This window comes from Alosa alosa, chromosome 3 (genome assembly GCF_017589495.1).
Source record: "Alosa alosa isolate M-15738 ecotype Scorff River chromosome 3, AALO_Geno_1.1, whole genome shotgun sequence".
NCBI classification, from domain to species: domain Eukaryota; kingdom Metazoa; phylum Chordata; class Actinopteri; order Clupeiformes; family Clupeidae; genus Alosa; species Alosa alosa.
The window spans coordinates 27588303-27609166 of record NC_063191.1 but is presented as its reverse complement, the minus strand read 5'-3'; the positions used below and the strand labels follow the sequence as shown (position 1 = coordinate 27609166).

The window sequence follows — 20864 nt, the reverse complement described above, 5'->3', positions numbered from 1 at the left end:
GCCTGGGGACGCTAGTGGGAGTGGGGAAACTCACCCACAGGCCAGTTAACCATCCAAATGATTACTAAACGGGTTTATTAAGTTGAAATAGTTGTCAAATTCCCCTTTAAAAGGAATCTTAAATCTTAATGTAACTAATGAATGAATGAATTTTATTGATTTCATTGGCTTCTTTTAACACAAAACACGACTTCCATATGCAGCATGTGGTGCACATGGTCATGTTCAAATGATGGTGTTGTCATTATCCAGCTCTCCTGTACATACTGTTTGTAGAAATAGTCATTATGTAGAAACCAAGAATACTCACATGTCTGATTGTCTAAGATGTGTGATTTTGTATCTTGTCAGGTCAAATGGTCTGGCCTTGCCTGCACGGTTGTCATCAGCAAACTAAGTGTTAAAATAACGGATGAGTGTGCAGAGCCCAGAGTGAAGAGGACTGGACTAGACACACAACGCTGTGCTGATGAGGAGGGTTGAGGATGTGGTTCCCTTTTCTGACATTTCATGGTCTGCTGGTGAAAAAGTTAATTATCTAAAACAAATGAATATGCTAATGTTCCAATGCTAATCCAAGGTTGATGATTTAATGTACATGGTGAAAATGGTGACAAAATTCTGTCCCAACATCTGGTTTGGGTGCTTCAGGTAGGACAGGGCTTTAGTTACAGTAGTGCAACTGATACAGCATCCTCTGAAGATCTGTTTCTGTAAATGTAATGTCAATGTTTCAATAAGGTAAATGACCGTCATGTCATAAAGAACAATAGATTGCATACACTATTTATATCAATAGTGTCATGTCATGAGATATTAAAGATGAACCTCAAGATGCAGTCTGATGTCAAACTAACTTTGGACTGTTCTTATCTGCATCTGTTCATCTGATGCATCTGATCACAGATATTAGCTCTACTGTAGGATTAGTAGAACAAATTGTCTAAAACAAATCAAAATGTGCAAATGCTGCAAGGTAATGACAGACAACCAGTGCGAAACAAGTTTGACTTAAAATGTTTAAAAACTTAGAAGCTTAGAATTGAAATGTGTTTTCTTAAATTATTTATATTATAAATTATTTATAGTTTTATTATAAATTATTTTTGCTAGAATAACCTGTTATGATTTTGTGTGTTTTGAGTGAGTGTTTTATGAGTGTTTTGCTCAGACCTAAGGAATATGGAAACATAAAATGTGTTTGCTTAGATATACTGTAAAAAGGTTGTGTTAAGAGTGTTATGCTAAATGAAATATGCTTTGAACGGAATATAAGAAGAAACTTTGTCAGCAAAACAAAAGCTGACTGGCAACTAGAAAAACAAAAAAAGCAGAACCATTACTTCATGGCAAGACCGAATACCAAACTAGGACATGCTCTGCCTGATGAGAGGGGTATAAAAAGAGAACGGCCCCTTCATCAGGGTTTTTTTCCTTTTTCTTTGGTTTGAGCCGCAGAGACTTAGACACATTTTTCTTTCTTTGTATTTTTTATTTGTATTCAATAAAAGTCAAAATCCTAACCTTTGGTTAGGGGTTTGTAAAAAGACCATCTAGCATTTTCTTGTATTTTTCTGCCTCTCCTGTGTTGCTGAGAACCCCGGATGCCTTGCAACAGGGGCCATGCCCTAAAGACTTGACTTTGCTCCGGGTAAGTAGGCGTCCGTTTGAGGAATACTTACTAAGACACTGTATATGGGCAAAAACAAAATACTGCGCATGCACTGACATACACAGGAGTAGTGAACTCAGCCAGGCATTTAGGAAGGAAAGTCCTATGCGCCAGGGCAGACAAAAAAAAAAACAAATAGGCTTTGTTAGCAAATGTATTGTTTGTGAAACTAAGGTCTAGGACCCGTTGGGGTCTAAATGCACATCACACACACCCCCAAGCTAGGATATGGAAATCTGTCGATAAATACAAGTGTACCTAAATTGTTATTGAGCCGTTGTGGTCAATTGAAGTTCTTATATGTTACAAGAACTGTCATTAAAAAGAGCTTTAATTTAATTTTGACAAGAATCCCCTAATAATAGGGTAGTTGATTTTCTCTCAGATCTGGACGGGCAGACGAATGTCTGTAGTGAGTTTTTGACCTCTCTCAGATCATGATGACAAACAACTCTTGCAAATACAGCTCGGAAATTCTTTTTTAGTGAAGCTAACCACATTTTGAAGTACGAGTCAAGGGAATAGGGAACAGTAAGAGATAGAAAGCGACTCTGAAGTAGTCCACCTTCCTTAGCCCCCAAATTAGGAAATTTGATTCAGATAGAGAAATCCTCTCAATCAAGTCAACCCTCTCGTACATCCTAAACCTGTTGAAAAGGGGCCCTCGCATCAGACACACACACTGGAACGAATGGGGCAAGACAAAAGACCCGACAGGCCAGGAACAACAACTTTGCTGCCGTGCCGCGCTTGCTGAACAATGATAAAACAGTTCGTTATTGCAAAGTGATCACGGAGCTCGGTTTGGACTAGACCAAACACGCACAAAACTCTGAACAACTCGGTGGAGTTATCAACCTGCCGAACAATGGAAAGACAGTTCTTTGAGGCTAGGCAATACTCACGAAGCGTTCGAGACAAGGACCAAACACTCTACCTGTCGTCACGTTCAGCCTACGCGGGGAACCACCAGTGAACCAAACACACAGCAGACGAGACACCGGCAGCGGGAAACGAGAGAGGCGGAGACAGCGCTATCTGGGCTGTTATACAACAATTGGGTTCTATGGAACTATTTATTTGTTTCTGATTGGCCGAGAGACGTTCCATGAGTTGGAATATCCCTGGACATTTCAACTCCGACTTTGCACAGCTAATAATAAATCACTCCGCGATACAATGCGAAGATTTGACACAATGTTCTCATCCCAGCTCTCCACTATTTCAAGCAATGGGTTACTCCTTAGCAAACCATAACGAAACAGTGCTTCACCACATCTGTGGATTAAGCCACACAGTCAACTCAATGTAAGTAAGATAAACGAGGATGCTCTCAGCATTGCCAGCATTGTGTATAATATAATTGTCACTTGGAGGAGACTTGTAGATAACTAACGTTAGCATAATTAGCTAACCGCTGCTAACGTGCTAGCATCGTCACGTCAGGCTGTGCACAGTAGTGTAACATTTATTCACCATAAATTAATAAAGTTGAGTGGTTCTGCAATGTAGACTATGTTTCCGTTTTTTTGCAGTACCATGTCCCTTACATGACATGGCCCAGTGTCCTTGTAACATGCATGCAGCAAACTTAGATATGAATGTGATTTCAGCCCGACTTTTAACATTTCTTTCAAGAAGACATTTAAACCACAAAGACCGTAACGAGGATCTGGAATGTTGGTTACCTAGCAACCAAGACGCTGTCTATTGAAAAGGGAACTATGTTTTGATGCGTAAGAACGATGTCGAAATTAACATTTTTAAACAATAATGGGGTGTTTTCAGATTATTTAGTTTGTGGTAGAATTGTTGTATAAAAGCAATATAGCACTCGTGATCGTGGGATTGGTCATGGATATTCCCACGGCTGTTGTTGCCTGCGCATCTTGGCCTCCGGCCTCATGGCTACGGCCGAACAACACCCGTGGGAATATCCATGACCAACCCCACTCTCACTCGTGCTATATTGCTTAATTATTTATAGACGCTGACCATCTCCCTTATATAGCCACCATGTTTTCATTATATTATTTTATTATAAGGGGGTCAGGTTTGATCGCCACACTCTTCTCCCCTTAAAAAAAGACAAAAGTGGACCACCCATATTACAAGATATTCAAAAGGTGTCTATACCTAAGAAAGAACAGAAACAAGAAAAGTTGATCATCCTAAGGACATCCTAAATGAAACTTTGGAACTCATCAATGTCTGGTTCCGAAAAGATTTTCAAAAGTTGCTCCCGTTCTCTACGGTCAACTTCAGCAGCAGTGGGGAAGCATTGCTTAAGGCGGCTCACATGGACTGTATGCAAGTCCTCCCCAGAATCTTCTCTCACCACTTGATAGTTGACAGGTCCTAACTTTGACACAATTCTATAGGGTCCAACCCATTTAGGAACTTTGCCGAGAAACCACGAGACGCTTGAGACAAGGGATAAGCTCTCATCCACACTCTCTCTTTGTTGTCGTAGGTAATTTCCCGACGAGTTTTGTCGTAATTTCTTTTCTGTTTTTCTTTTGCTTTTGCAAAGTTCTTGGCTACTAGCAACTGGAGATGTTCAAGATCTCGCGGAGCTCTGTGATGTGACTGAGGCTGTAACACCCTATCAAACGGTCCCATTACTTTACCTCTGAGCAGTAACTCAGCAGGTGAATGGCCAGTGGATTCCTGCACAGCAGTGTTGATGGCAAAACGCAGTTCTGGGAGGTTTATCCCATAGTTTGTGCTGATCACCCACATACGAGCTCAACATCGTCTTAAGGGTACGATTCACCCTTTCAGTGAGGTTGGTCTGCGGGTGGTAAGCAGTTGTCAGTTTTTTCACCACACCCCAGCGATCACAAAGGTCTTTAAAGACACAAACGGTTTTCCCTCTAAGTAGTGTCTCCATCTCTCTAGCGCCCACATCACAGCTAGACACTCACGCTCAGTGGTTGAATAGTTCTCTGCACCAGAGAGTGACCGGCTCGCATATGCTAGCACTTCCTCATCAGCCAACGCTGACGATCTCTGAGCAAGTACAGCACCGGGACCTATGGCACTCGCATCTGTGTAAACAATGAAGGTGCAAACGACCTCTGACACTCAGCTGTCCATCTAAATGTCATCCCTTTTCTCTTTAGAGCATTCAAAGGCTCCTGAGAGAAAGTGGAATAGAACATTATGTCCAATATATGGTTTAATGTTCTGCATTATGTCCAATATTCCAATATGTGGTTTAATGTTCTGCATTTCTCATTAGTGGGTAACTTTGATACTAAAAGTATGATTCTAGGTAATGACTATGATATCTGTACTGTCCCTGTGTATATCTGTGTGTGACTGTATTTAGAGATAAACGGGAATATTATGTCTTTGCAGTGTTTCACTGTTCTACATGGCTGCGTCAGTAGCTATCTGCTCCGGATTGCCAGGTTGCCACTAATCAGAGTCTGATTCAGTGTAGTCCACGTGATATGAGATGACCAACACCATCTCCTGTCAGCCTGGAAGGATACTTAAACCCTAACTATTTCCTTGTCTAGTTAGAGCATTAGAGCAGCTGATGGATCTTTAGGTGAAGTCATGCTGTCTCTCCCTTGATGCGCATGATTGTAAATAAACTCTGTTCCTGATTTTTCATACTATTGGTCTGACTGGGTCTCTATTAAATCGATGGTATCAAAATTACCATCACTCCGCAACGACAGACAAATTCGGCACATACCTACGGTACCATCCAGCTAATAAAAGATACACAAAACAGCATTTTCCAAGACAACTTTGTAGAACGCTGTTCATGAGCCGCTGGAAACTAGCAGGCGCGTTTTTTAAACCAATTGGCATTTTCTTGAAAGAATAGAGGCCAAAAGGAGTGATTAAAGCGGTAATGGGACGACTGGCAGGTTCAACCTCCACTTGCCAATAACCGCTATTCAGATCTAAAGAGCTAAACACTGCAGACCCTGCCAGTGATTCCAGGATCTCATTCACAGTCGGCAATGGGAACGAGTCTCTCTCAGTGTGGGAATTCAAACGACGATAGTCAACACAAAATCTAGTGCTACCATCCTTTTTGGGTACCATAACAACAGGTGAGGCCCATGGGGAATGGGAAGGCTCAATGATTCCCTGAGATAGCATGTCTTCAATGTGAGCCTTTACTTCCTGATGTTTGTGAACAGGCAGGCGGTATGGCTTTTGAGCAACTACAACATCACCCTTCAGCTTTATTTTGTGCTGCAGCAAAGAGGTGTGACCCAGTTTGGTGGTACATACCTCAGGATTTGCCTGCAGAAGAGTCTGTAACTTCTCTGCATTTTGACCACTTAAACTACTCTGACTCACAGCAGCTTGTAACAGCGACTGCAGGTCCTCAGCAGGAATAGATCTACTAGGTTCTGCCAAACTGGAAAATGGAGGCATAGTGGTTATGACAGTGGCAGAAGTCGTGGTTAGAGAGGATGGCGGTGCAAGCCCCAACTAATGTAGAATTCATCGGCAGGAGTAAAGCTACTAGGCTCAGATGAGCAAAGGGAAGATGGTGGCAGAGAGAGCATGAGTGAGGCAGCAGTAGTGGTTGGAGAAGACTGAATACCCCAACTATCTCTGGGTCTTGCCATGACTTGAAAAGGGAAGGCTCTACCTTGTTGGTCCCCCAAAATATAATACGCTTGATCTCTCACATTAAGCTGCATTCCACTAACAGAAATTAAATCCAACCCAAGCACCAGAGGATAGGTGAGGACATTAACAGCAAGCACTGCAGTTAGAACACTCCAGCTATGTCCATGCATACTGTACTCTAACACCTTGCAACCTACAGGATGGGTATTTGTACCATTTGCAAGATACAGGGGTCCTTCATGCCATGGCTCAAGTTTCTCATTTGGAGCTTTAATTGTGTTCCGCAAATCAAAACTCATTAAGCTATATGTAGCTCCAGTGTCTACCAGTGCCTTGCCCTGGCAGCGTCTGACTGTGACTGGCACTGCCAGCTGCCTCAATACTACCACTGGACCAGACTGGGGAGGCATGGAGTTTGTCTTAGGCCTAACAACAGGCTGAGACTTAAAGGAGGGCTGGTTATGACTTGTAACCGTGGAGACAGTACCCTTATTGGGGTTAGCTTGACGAGGACCAAAGCTTTTCACTGGCTGATTTTGAGCTTGAAACTGCGGACAGCTTCCAGGAGGGTGTGTGCTTTGGCAATGCCAAAGATCTCAGATCTCAACGCCTAAGATCTCAGAGTTGGACATGGGTCACAGAGCAAGGAAGTCCTTACACTTAGAAATATACAAAAGTGGGTCAGTGTCATCATCTGAACCACCGATAGAGGGAAAAATCAATTTGATTGGCAAATGCCGATCACCAGTATGGAGAACTGAAGGTAAAGCATCAGGTTTGGACTCAGGTTTGACATCAGTAGAAGACCTCTTTTGAGAACCGATACCAGTAAAAGAGCTCACGACTCTTGAAGGTGGATAAGTTGGTGTAACATTTAACTCATTCACTTTTTCAGCAAGACCTTCAACTGAATCTTTGATGGCACAAATCTGTAACTGCAGGTCCTTCAGCTCAGGCTTAACTAGTCTATTCAGTTGGTCAGAGACATAAATAGAAAAAGAATCCAATAAACCAGTGTGTGATTCTTTTAACAGGGTCTGGAACTCAGTTGATGTCTGCTTAGAGTTCCACTGAATGTGTTATATAGATTTTGAGAGTAACTCTCTGATCTGATCTTAATACTCTGCAATAGTATTAAGCAGGTCATCATTCGCTTTTTCCACTAAACGAGACACATCCCCTTTAGCTTCAACAGCTTCTTTGGAAACATGCTTCAAGCCCTCCTCAAGCCATTGTCTCTGACAGGCAATGGTGCTTTCAAACACTGTTTTCATAGAATCAATGGCCTGGGAGAAAACCTCAAGATCAACTATTGTGCCCTCATCATTAGCTGGAGGAGGTGGTGGAAAAACAGTATTTTCTACATCTGAAGAGTCTAACTCTACCCGTACACCAGGTGTAGGAATAGAAGGGGGTAGTAGAAGGAAAATTTCTTCAGAATCTGATATGGTCTCGACAGGGTCAAGCTGTTCCATGATTAAATTATTTTACTCTAATGTACCACAGATCAAAAGTACAGTAAGCAAATTCAGAAACTGATTACACAATGCTACAGCCAATACAAATGCAACACATCACATGGATTCAAATTCAAACAGGCCTGTAAGCTCTTATCTGAATAATACACAATTCAACAATGAAATTCAAAACACTTCCAAGTTCAAAAATAAGTACAATAAGTACAGTTTGAGCAATAGTTCGGGCCCCACGTTGGGCGCCAATATCTGTGGCGGTTGTGGGGTAGCGTAATGGTTGGGAGCCAGGTAGATTTATGCACCACCACTCAGACAGAGTGAAGATAAACTAAAGTTAAGAAATAATAACTAAATTGCTTTATAAAGCACCACAAAACATGAAATGGTTTTAACTCTTTAACTAAAAAGACTTCAAGAAATGCAAACAGGTGGGTTCAAAATGGAGTAAATTGTTCAGGACACACATGAACACCACACAAGCAAACAAACAACCACAAAAGCAGTAGCAGTCCCTTCAGCCTATTTTTAGGTCAGGCCACTAGGAGGCGGTAGGCGGTACCCTCGACAAAAAACGCAAAAAGGCAAGACGCAAAAAGGTCCAAAAACGAGGGGAAAAAGTATCTTCAGTCAAAAGACCTCTTCAGCCTAAGGCCACAATAAACCCAAAAAACAGTATGCAGTAGCAGGTTAAACAATTTAGGCTGCTATTATAAGCTACTCAAATGCAGCACAGACATTTTATTTAGGCTATAATTAATTGGCTTACTACAACGTAGCCCACTGCTTCAAAGCTCCCAGTGTGGATAAACCAATAAATACAAAATAACAATAAATAGCAAAATCACGGTAACAAAAAGAAAAGCTCTCCAAAACTAGAGCACAAACGTGATTGCTTTCAGTTTAGAGTTTAGATTAGATTACAATAAGCCGGCGACGGAGGAAAGGAAAATGTAGAAATAAAAATATCCCCTAAAGACAAAATAATAATCCCCAGGAAAACCCCTAAGGAAACCCTCCCCGGTAGCCTATGTAATCTATATTCAACTTAAAGTCACGACTAAACAACAAGAGCGCTTTTAAAGAGCATGGGACAACACAGAGAAGTGGGCCAGCTGCTACAACCTCGCTACTGTCGCGTGTCTCATGCGAACAATGGTAAAACAGTTCTAATGCAAGGAGATCACGGAGCGTGGAGTGCACACCAAAGGTCCAAACAACTCGCACAAAACTACTAGCTTACCCACGTTGCGTGACTTCTGCAAACAATGATAAGACAGTTACAGCGCAAGGAGATCATGGAACGAATGGGGCAAGACAAAAGACCCGCCAGGCCAGGAACAACAACTTTGCTGCCGTACCAGCAGTCTTTGATTCTGATCTACGGGTTAAAAGTAGGATTGATATTGGGAAGACTTTTGGGATATTGGGAAGTAGGATGATCTGAGCATGTTCTTGAGGTGAAGTCCGTAGCCCAGAAGCTATACAGTGGCTTTGATTTCCAACACATCTGTTCCTGAGGTGAGGTCCGTAGAGCCCAGAAGGCCTACAGTGGCTTTGATTTCCAACACATCTGTTCCTGAGGTGAAGTCCGTAGAGCCCAGAAGGCATACAGTGGCTTTGATTTCCAACACATCTGTTCCTGAGGTGAAGTCCGTAGAGCCCAGAAGCCATACAGTGGCTTTGATTTCCAACACATCTGTCCTGAGCTGAAGTCTGTAGAACCCAGAAGGCCTACAGTGGCTTTGATTTCCAACACATCTGTGTTGTCAGGAGACTGGTGCCCATGACACTGCCTCACACTGGTGGGGTGCACTCTGTTGGAATCCAGTGTCCACTGTTGAGAGAAAGACCACACACACACACACACAGAAACACACATATACACAAGTTAAACATTAGTTAAATTAGTCATGCAAAAGTTGAAAAAAAAAAAAGTTGTTTTTTGCAATAAACATGTGTGGTCAATTGTTTAGAACAAAGTTATTTCTCTATCTTCTGTGCTAAAACAAGTCTGGCTTTGCTGATCAGGCATATTCTCAGTCCATTTAGGTCTAGTGGTCAACTGGCTAAAATCAGAACGACTCCAAGCCATATGTTGGCGCTATAATAAAGAGCCTCCAGAATTTCTACTTTTACGCGAGTGGGGACGTGAAAGGGGAAGTTTTCATTTTCAAATCCAGAAGGAATCGAATGAGCTGGAGAGTGTGAGGTTCAGATTTGGTGAGACGCACAAACTTTCCCCATTTAGCTAATACATTCTACCACGTCTTATTTGGTTAAGCTCCAGAGTTTTACCAGCCGAAACAGTCGCAGGGGATGCATAGTAAGCCAACGTTACCAGCTCATATTCACAAACAGGCAACTTGGAAGAGGTAAAGTTAGAAAGCTACCTGGCTATCTGTTAGCGAGTTTTCTAAAGAGAAAACAACAGTAACGTTAGTTAACGTTATTACGCTGGAAAACTAGGCAGATGAGCAACAGGTGTCCATTTCTGAAGGCTTGCAACTGCTGCAACTCACACTGTAAATGTTGATGTATGAGCTTTGTTGCTATCCGGCTACCTTAGCTGACGAACTATCGTTGCCATGCAGCTAGTCAGGAACAGGAATATTGGTATTTACGTAGAAGCTCATTTGAATTTAGCTAATTTAACTATGCAGTTACATTTCCAGCCAACGTCCGATTGTTACTAAACTTTGGAACTAGTTCATACTGTTAACTTTAGCAACATCGATAAGCAATGAACATGAAAACAGTTTGTCAGGATGATGCCAAACATGCATTGGCCAGGATCCATCCTCATAGAGCAAAACACATAATTAATAATTCCTGGTCGATTTACATATTAATTCACTCAAATTGTGTGTGTGTGTGTGTTTTTAATCTAACTGACATGCAGTAGAAGAGTATAGTATTCACAATGTTTTGGTCTGTTTTAATTATAAACACTACTGACGTATGGCTTCAGAGTTTGTGAATCTGGGATTCCCCCACACATAAAAATCAAGGGGGAAAATATATTCATGCAGCTGCATCCAGTTTATATTTGAATAGATGGCTACAATATGTGTAATATATAGTACAAGAATGTATAAAGTATATGTGGAACCCAAAATGGATATCTTGCATGAAAGTCCATGCTGAATATCTTTAATTATATGCAGAAAATATAAGAATATGACACAATGTGTTATTGAATATTTACTCATATTTTGAAATATATTGATAAATACATGGAAATGTTTATTTAACATAGTATATTTATTTAACAGATGTATACTGGAATATATTCAAGCTGCATATATGTGGACATGTTATTTTTCTGTATGGGTTAGGAGATTGCTAAACATGAACCGTGCAGTATGGCCTTTGTAAGTGGCAAGCAGAATAACTCACTCCATATTATTATGAAACAGAAACATCACAGCGCCCTGATGGCATGGTAGCCTACCACTTCCTGTTTGGTCAATGATGCTCTGAAACAGGCAGCATGGACACAAGCCTGCTGATTGGCTGGCAGGATGAGCGGGCGGAGTTAAGGTCTGAGCTCTCTCGGCTGGAGGAGGAGCTTGCAGAAAGCCGTGCTGATAGGTTGGAGCTGGAGTCACGTGCCCAGGCCCTTACGGAGCGGGTGAGTGTTTGTGTGTTTACGGTTTCAATTAGGACTGCACAATTATTGCAATTGCAATATGAGCCACTGCAATTGCCACTGCAATTACGGCTCCCAAGAGCATCCCGTCCACTTTACATGGGCTTACGTCATTCGTTGCCGAACTGAATTGTGGGTCCGTTGCGTCAAGTTGCTCCCGTCACTCACGTCGAATAGTTAAACTTTTGCTGCACCGATGGACGGACATCAGAAGGTGCGTGCGTGCGTGCGGGGATTCAATTGTGTGTGTGCGTGTGTGTTTGGGGATTCAATTGTGTGTGCGTGTGTGTTTGGGGATTCAATTGTGTGTGTGTGTGTGTGTGTGTGTGTGTGTAGCTGGCCCAGTCTCTGGACCCGCCCCTCTCCTCGTCTCTGCATGGGGACTCTGAGCATCGGGAGTGGAGGAGGAAGCTGAGGGAAGGCAAAGAGAGAGAGACCAGACAGGCCCTGCTCATCCACAAACTCCAGAACAAGGTACCGTACGATCACCCTCAAACAGACACACACACACACTCGCAGAACCTCTCAGCCTACAGAACAAGGTACCACCCGATCACCCTCAAACAGTCACACACACTCTCCCAGAACCTCACAGCCTACAGAACAAGGTACCGTACGGTCACCCTCAAACAGTCACACAGACACACACACACACACACTCACAGAACCTCACAGCCTACAGAACAATGCACCACAGAACAGAACAGGAATGATACAAATATTCACAGAATCTCACAAAGCTGAGAACAAGGTACTCAAGAACCAGCCTTATAGAAATGCTCACAATTCCACACAAACCAGAAAATAGTGTTACAGAGAATTTGGGTTCACTGCAAGTCAGTTAGAAACACTGTTGGATCATACAGCATGGTTTGGTAGGATCACTTTTATAAATATTATTTATAACATTATATAACATTATTTATAACAAGATGAATTAGCATATTCAGCACTAAGTGTGTGTGTGTGTGTGTGTGTGTTTGCAGGTGCTGGAGTATCGCTCACGCTGCCAACGCTTGGAACAGCAAGTAGACGATGAGGGGAAGGAGATGAGGCTAAGAGAGGTAACGCATACACACACACACAGATATACTTACTCTCTATATCTCTCTCTCTCTCTCTCTCTCTCACACAAACACACACACACACATTCAGATAGATAAACTCACACACACACAGTCTCATAATACAAATACACAAACACAAGCCCTTGTTGACAAGCACAGAGTCACCTTAAAGAAGCCCTATGCAGGCCTGGTTATTCCTTCGCTGTTTCTGGGTTTTCGCCGGATTTGGGCTTGCATTTTTCACTACACAGCTCCCCCTGCAGCTTCGGTAGAAAGTGACTGCTACGCTAAACCCCCACTAGCTAGCGAGCTAGCCATCAAGAAACCAATCTAAACACATACAAGGCTCACAATAAAACGGTTGAGCAAACACATTGTTCAAGAGACTATCAAACCACATTACAAAGACGAAGTTCACCCAAGTCAAAGTCAAAGTCAAAGTCAGCTTTATTGTCAATTTTTCACATGTTCCAGACATACAACAAAGTTTCTCACTAAGCGGTGAAGACAAGACATATTTTACCAATTTAAAAAGGGTAGGCAAGTTGGCGTCCGTTTTGCAGTCTTCTTCAAAACTACAATCTGACTACATTTTCGAGGCGCGATTGGATACTTCCGCTGAGTCACATCCGGATTTACTCGGACTGGATTCAGAAAGTTGCGATAGGGGGAGACGAAGCACCCACCAAACGACCCAGAAAGTGTTGTAAGACCATCAGAACGACTCTCAACCTGCATAATTAAGGTCATTTTTGCTAAAATTGTTGCATAGTGCTTCTTTAAGACACCACTCCTGGCTGAAGTCATGTGTTTGTTTATGGCAGAAGAGGATCCGTGATGAGCACAGCGACTCCCTGGAGAGCGCCCTCATCAGGCTGGAGGAGGAACAGCAGAGGTAAGCAGCAGCCACAGGGTTGGGGGGTGGGATGGGGTCACTAACCTTCTTGTCACCTTTCTTGAACATGCTTGGGAACAGGCATGGGTGGCCAGTTACTGTTTTACTATGACTGTAACCCATCTGTAAGACTTAATGACACACCGTGTAAATAATTGTATGGATATTATACAGTATGCGTTATGATTATAATTAACAAGGGGAGCTTCTGGTTTCTCCTGGCTTATTATTTATGAGAAATCCCTTTAACCAAATTGGTCTCTCTTCTCTCTGTTTAACCCCACTACACACACACACACACACACATACACACACACACGCACACACCTCAGGAGTGTGGGACTAGTAGAACTCAACGCCCTTCTCCGCAATGAGCTCAGCCAATCAGCAGAAGCCAATGAATCTCTCAGGGAGGACCTCCGCAAGCTGACAGGCGATTGGTCCAGGGCAGTGGAGGAGGCCAGACAGCGGGAGTCTGATTGGCTCCAAGAGAAAGAGGTAGAACTAATGGTGTCACCACGACAAACAGTCTGTAGACTCTTTAGATGACATCACTTCCTGATTGTTCCCTCACCCATCAGCTTCCATTTTTAGCAAATGTGCAGGTGTGAGTGAGGTTTGAATGAGCCCACTGACATGAAGATAAAGTACTCTGTGATGTATTCTGTATCATTGAAGTATCATTTAAGATTAATGTTTTAAATTAAGACTAGGTGTAGAAGCTCAAGCCTGTGTGTGTGTGTGTGTGTGTGTGTGTGTGTGTGTGTGTGTTTGTTTGAGCACAGCTTCTAACAGGGCATATAAGTCATGAACACACTCGACTGATGACGCTGTGGGGACGAGTGGTGACCCTTAGACGGCAGTGCAACACCATTAAGACTGCTACTGACAAGTGAGGAGACACACACACACACACACACACACACACACACACACCAGTGCAACACCATTAAGACTGCTACTGACAAGTGAGGACACACACACACACACACACACACCAGTGCAACACCATTAAGACTGCTACTGACAAGTGAGGACACACACACACACACACACACACACACACACACACACACACACACACACACACACACCAGTGCAACACCATTAAGACTGCTACTGACAAGTGAGGACACACAAACACACACATACCAGTGCAACACCGTTAAGACAGTTACTGGACACACACACACACACACACACACACACACACACACACACGAACACACACAAACACAATATACAGAAGACCACTATCACCATACAAAAAATACAGGGACATATAGACTAGCTACATTGCACACAAATGCTAACCCATACATATAAACATAACCACACATAAATGCTAACCCACACATGTAAACATAACCATACTCAAATGCTAACCCACACATAAACATAACCATACTCAAATGCTAACCCACACATGTAAACATAGCCACACTCAAATGCTAACCCAAACATACTCAAATGCTAACCCACAGACGTAAACATAGCCACACACAAATGCTAACCCACACATGTAAACATAACCACACTCAAATGCTAACCCACAGATGTAAACATAGCCACACACAAATGCTAACCTAACCCACACACGTAAACATAGCCACACACAAATGCTAACCCACACATTTACTTATACATATACTCTTAACAAGGTAGACATTTGTTTACCACTGCACCTTCAATTCGCCTTATTCAGGCAGTGGCCATTGTAAACCAAAATGAGGCTACAGGGTACACGAACCATAGGATCGTTGTGTTCTATGCATTCACCAGTAGGTGGCAAAAATGCATTAAGTTAATAAATGAATACCGTAAATCCTCAAATTGTGACCGGGTTCTTTTATTTACTTAGGCTGCGCAAAGCACAGGTCTTTATTTGGGGCAGGCTTGTATTCGAGGCAGGTCTTTATTTCTTATTAGGCCTCTGTTGTAGAATTTTGTTCTTAGAAATAAAATAGGCTAAAAGGCTACTCATAAAATAACAACTTGCCAGTCACACCTTAATGAACAATAACAAATTAGCGTAGATAACAGCAAGTTAAGGATATATTTTTTCTGACACGTTTTATATATATATAGCAGTGTTTCCCCTACAATGTATTCATCAGCAGCAGCGCCGCTCCTGGAATTCAAGCGCCACTGCAAAAAAAGTTGCCTAATTAAAAAAAAATAGGCGAAGTGAACTTCAGGAACAGCTGCCGTTAGTTTCAGGTTTCATGTCAACAAATAATAGTAGGCTAACGTTGAAGTTGCAGTCAGGATTCCACAGGAGATCACGCTTGTTTGTGTTTATGTTTAAGTTTATTAGCTGGCCGAATTTTGTAAAAAAACGTAGCCTACATTATGTTAACCAAGGAACCAAATTAAATACGCCAGCTCGCCCCTACCTTCAGTACCCTATTCCCAGATAAATTCACGCATTGTTTAGTTTTTGTTTGTGATACAATGCTTTCAAGCCCTGTGTTGCTAACATACCTAGGCTGTGAAACTAAGGTCTAGCTAGCCTATTGGTGGGTTTAATTGAATTTGAGTAATAGGATACGCAAGCATTACATCTGAGATAGTTTGTAATTCCTGTAGAGTTCACCAAAATTATAGATATGATACAAGACACTTATCTGCTATAATCCAAGATAGATTTTCTTCGAATTTTGACCATTTATTTTACCAAATGACATGGGAAACATAATTCATTTCATCCACATATTCTTATGCACCATGCACAACAACGCTACTAAGTTAGCTTAACACCGTGAGAATCAAGCCAGCGTCATGGGCCGTCACGGCATTAAAGTGACAGGCACTCAATTCAACTTGCACAGCACCAATACAGTGTAATGGCATGAAAGAGAAGTCTATATAGTTTATACAGTGCTGTGCAAAAGTTAAGACACTCATGCTGAAATTGACTAAAGGGAGGAATAAAAAACATATTTTGCCTTTTGTCTTAATGCCTTAATTTAAAAAAAAAAATAGGACATCAATTATTTTTTTAATGCTTCATGTATCGTAAATAAATACATTATATATAAATGTCTTAACTTATGCACAGCACTGTATATTCTAAATAGTAATAGTTTGTACAGTGGCCTACAGTGTACAGTGGCTAATACTAAAATGTAAATGAAAAAGGTGAAAGAAAAACATTAATAATCCTGTTCAAGTACTGCAATAATCATGCTTGTGTTGATGGTTATGTCATCAATTTGTAACTCAATCTGTCCATTTACAATACAAATCAATTTGTAACACAATCTGTCCATTTCTTTCACAAAATCACCATTTAAGGAGTCAAGTTTTTTTTTTTTTGTGGGGGCTTCCTACGATCAACAGCACCGCTGCTGGAAAAAATTCTAGGGGAAACACTGTATAGTATAAGTATATATACTTTTTTGATCCCGTGAGGGAAATTAGTGAAACACAAACAGCACACAGTGAACACATAGTGAGGTGAAGCACACACTAATCCCGGCGCAGTGAGCTGACTGCTACAACGGCGGCGCTCGGGGAGCAGTGAGGGGTTAGGTGCCTTGCTCAAGGGCACTTCAGCCGCGGCCCACTGGTCGGGGCTCGAACCGGCAACCCTCCGGTTACAAGTCCAGAGTGCTAACCAGTGGGCCACGGCTGCCCACCAATTTATTCCTGTACAATTTATTTCACCAATTTAACCACTTATTGTGAGACATGCTTTTCGTTTGGATTGGCTACAGGCTATCAAAAGCAGAAGATTTTCGTTTTGGTTTGGGATTTAATTTACTTTTGGACTCTTTGATATTGCTAAATGTTGGGACTGATGGACACTGAAATCTGGGGGGTATTTGATGGTTCACTATTAAGTTTCATGTACTGTAGTTAAAAGAGTGTCCACCCGCTTATTGCGAGACAAGGTAGCCGCTTTCATTTCATTGAATGTGCGCTGTGCTTTAATGGAAATCTTATTGCGTAGCCAAGTAGCCTAAATTGAGTTATTTTTTAATGATGTATGATTTAGGCTTAAATCTGTAGGCTGGAATGCCTTGCGGCAACAATTGTGTTTAAATGTAGTAGGCCTAGTAACTGCTTCAGCCTCTGGCAAGCTCAGAAGGGGACGGCAAGCGACTGCAGCTTGAGAGCGACGTGTTGGGAGACTTTTCATTGGCAACAGTAGGCTTGCAACTTTATAAGTATTTTATACCAACAATATAAATTATTAAGAAGAGCTATTTTCTTTCATTGAGTTAAATTAAAACAATGTCTTCTAGTGCTCGTGGACTGATAGCCCTATTGGTAGGCAATTATTACCCTTGTACGGTAATAATTGTATTGTATTTGGGGTCCAGCCTTTATTTGTTCGAATCGACCACGACCCGGCTATAAATGGAATCCCGGCCATAATTTGAGGATTTACGGTAAAGGCATTATACCCTGTAGCCTCGTTTTGGTTTACACGATTGTAACTGCCTGAATAAGGCAGCCACACAGTGTTGTCATGGAGCCAATTCTGATGACCTCATCTGCCGCAGGGACTTATGGGAGCTCAGGGCGGAGTTCTCGCGTCTCTCCTCCTCTCTGCTGATCTCCTGTGCCTCGGTTCGACCTCTGATGACCTCTTCCCTGACCCCTGACCTCCAGGCTCCGCGCTCCTCCTCCGCACCCCCCCTCTCCTCAGATGGCCCCCTCTCTCTAGGGGAACTGGGGATGGAGCAGAGGGAGAGAGGGATGGAGAGAGTGAGGGGAGAGAGATGGAGGAGATGCGAGAACAGCACGAGACGGAGAAGCACAAACTCAGGAACAGGTGAGTGCAAACAACACTGCTGATTTTATCACTGATCTCTGATTATTTTCACAGTGATGTTGACATTGTTATTTATCACTGATCTTTGATTATTATCAGAGTGATGTTGAAAATGTTATTTATCACTGATCTCTGATTATTTTCAGAGTGATGTTGACGATGTTATTTATCACTGATCTCTGATTATTTTCAGTGATGTTGACGTTGTTATTACAGTGCATGAAAATGCACTGTACTTCTTATTATTCTGCTTACCACTTTTTCCGTATGCAATTTCTCTTGAACAGTTTAACTTAGAAACTTCGTTCAAACTTTGTAACGTAGATCTTCAAACGGACCAGGTTGCTATGTAGTTTCAACTTTGAAACTTTTATACTTTTTAAACTATTAAAGAAAAACTTTTTAAAAATCCTCATAGACTTAACATTGCCGATTGTGACATCATAATACGGACATTAAGCAATTAGAATCGTATGCCAGGTGTTCAGGCCACCTGCAGCCTCAGGCTTTAAGCATACAATCTGGGTCAATTAAGACTACACATCCTATTCAACTGTTTCCTCTGCCCAAAACTGTTTCAAAATAAAAGTCCCCACTACAATAATTCACTGTTAAACAATTTAACCCTTTAAACTACTGAACTTTTTAACTGTTCAGCCATTGTAACTGTCACTTGTCATCAACTGACTCCTACACGCTGTAGGTAGTTAGCATTATTATCGTAGTTAACATTTTAGCATAGTTAGCATTTTTTAGAAAACATTAGCTAAGTAGTATGGTTAGCATAGTTAACATGTTAGCATAGTTAATATTTTTAACAAAACTGCTAGAAAACGTTAGCTAAGTAGCATGGTTAACATAGTTAGCATGTTAGCATTGTTAGCATAGTTAACATTTTTAGCAAAACTGCTGGAAAACATTAGCTAAGTAACATGGTTAGCATAGTTAGCATTTTAGCAAAACTGCTGGAAAACATTAGCTAAGTTAGCTAAGTAGTATGATTACCATAGTTAGCATGGTTAACATTGTTAGCATGTTAGCATTTTAGCAAAACTGCTAGAAAACATTAGTTAAGTTAGCTAAGTAGCATGGTTAGCATTGTTAGCATAGTTACGATTGTTAGCATAACTGCTAGCAAACATTAGAGCCATTCCAACTTTTAGTTATCGTCAAATATCTACCTATCACAGCCATTAAACTATTTGAATATCAACATTCATTAAACTTTCAGTCTGTCAACAACTTTTAAACTATTTACATTCAACTTTTAAACAGTCTACTCTTAAACTTTCATTAAACTATCTGTCTATTAAACTAGCTGTCTATCAACAACTTCTACTTTTAAACTATCATTAAACTATCTATCTATTAAACTAGCTGTCTATCAACAACTTTTAAAGTATCTACATTCAACTTTTAAACAGTGTTCTTTTAAACTATCAACTTAAAGCTATGCAACCACCATGTCTGTTCCACCATGTTTGCATCACCGCAGTAACCAGCTCTTTATTATCTATTTTAACTATACATGATATTTTACATCACAACTTTTGCATTTTCGTGCACTGGTAATTCCTTGGGAATTGCGTTTCTAGTTTATCACTGATCTCTGATTATTTTCACAGTGAGACATTGTTATTGACTTGTAAGTAACCTGACTGATGCTGACTGTACTGATTTTCATCAATTTGAATGGAATTTGATTGACAGCAATTTTACCTTTTTTTTCATTAATTTGACTGATATTTTACTGTTTTTATTTTTATATTGTTATGTTTATGACTGATTGGTTGGATTTTTCACACATATGATAATTTGATTATTGTTACACAGAACTGATTATTTTAATATTATGTCTGAGACATGGCATATCTTCAGCAAGGAACATTGTGTGTGTGTGTGTGTGTGTGTGTGTGTGTGTGTGTGTGTGTGTGTGTGTGTGCGCCCATGTGTGTGTGTTTGAATGCAGGATTGCAGAGCTGAGTCTCTCTGTGAAGGAGAAGGATGCAGAAATGGAGAGACTGGAGGAGGAGAAGAGAAAGCGACAGAGTCAGGAGAAGGACAGAGAGGAGGAGAGCGAGAGGGAGTGGGAGAGAAGCCGAGAGATGGAGAGGAACCTGGAGTCCGTCCAGGAGGCCCTCACCAAGCTGGTGAGTCTGAGTGTGAGTGTGAGTGTGAGTGTAAGTGAGTGGTTGTGTGTGTGTGTGTGTGTGTGTGTGTGTGTGTATGTTTGTGTGAGTGGTCGTGTGGGTGTGTATGTGCATGTGTGTGTTATTATCAGTGTGTCTTTGTGTGTGTGAGTGGTCTTGTGTGTGTGTGTGTGTGTGTGTGTGTGTGGGTGGAGTGGTCTTGTGTGTGTGTGTGTGTGTGGGTGGGGGTATGTATGTCCATGCATGTGTGTGTGTGTTCATCGATATGTGTTTGTGTGTGTGCACGCGTGCAATTATCTGTCTTTGTGTTTACAGTCTCGTGTCCTGACCTTACGTAGCGGAGCTGGAGATGCCCCTCTCCTCGCAGTGAACGGGGGCGTGGCCAAGGGGCTGCCCACCCTGCTGTCAATCATAGCTCAGGCTGAGAGCTCCCTCCAGTGGAAACACCAGGAAGTGCAGGTGAATAAGCCAAACAGGCTACCAGTAGTCCTTTTCATACAGAGCTAAGATCCCTCAATATAAAGAGACGTAATTATGCCACCTTCCCTTGTCTATACAGAGGCGG

At 41.7% G+C, this 20864-nt stretch overlaps 1 protein-coding gene across 1 annotated transcript in view; it reads left to right on the top strand.

The window, feature by feature from the left end:
* The first annotated feature begins 9943 nt into the window (after positions 1-9943).
* si:dkey-230p4.1 (trichohyalin) overlaps positions 9944-20864 on the top strand; it is a 29673-nt gene continuing 18752 nt past the window's right edge. The window contains 11 exon segments of the mRNA XM_048238481.1: positions 9944-10127; positions 11172-11386; positions 11741-11878; positions 12391-12468; positions 13296-13366; positions 13699-13864; positions 14152-14258; positions 17878-18079; positions 18082-18149; positions 20119-20299; positions 20615-20758. Coding sequence (XP_048094438.1) covers positions 11246-11386; positions 11741-11878; positions 12391-12468; positions 13296-13366; positions 13699-13864; positions 14152-14258; positions 17878-18079; positions 18082-18149; positions 20119-20299; positions 20615-20758 — 1296 coding nt within the window. The 5' untranslated portion in view covers positions 9944-10127; positions 11172-11245.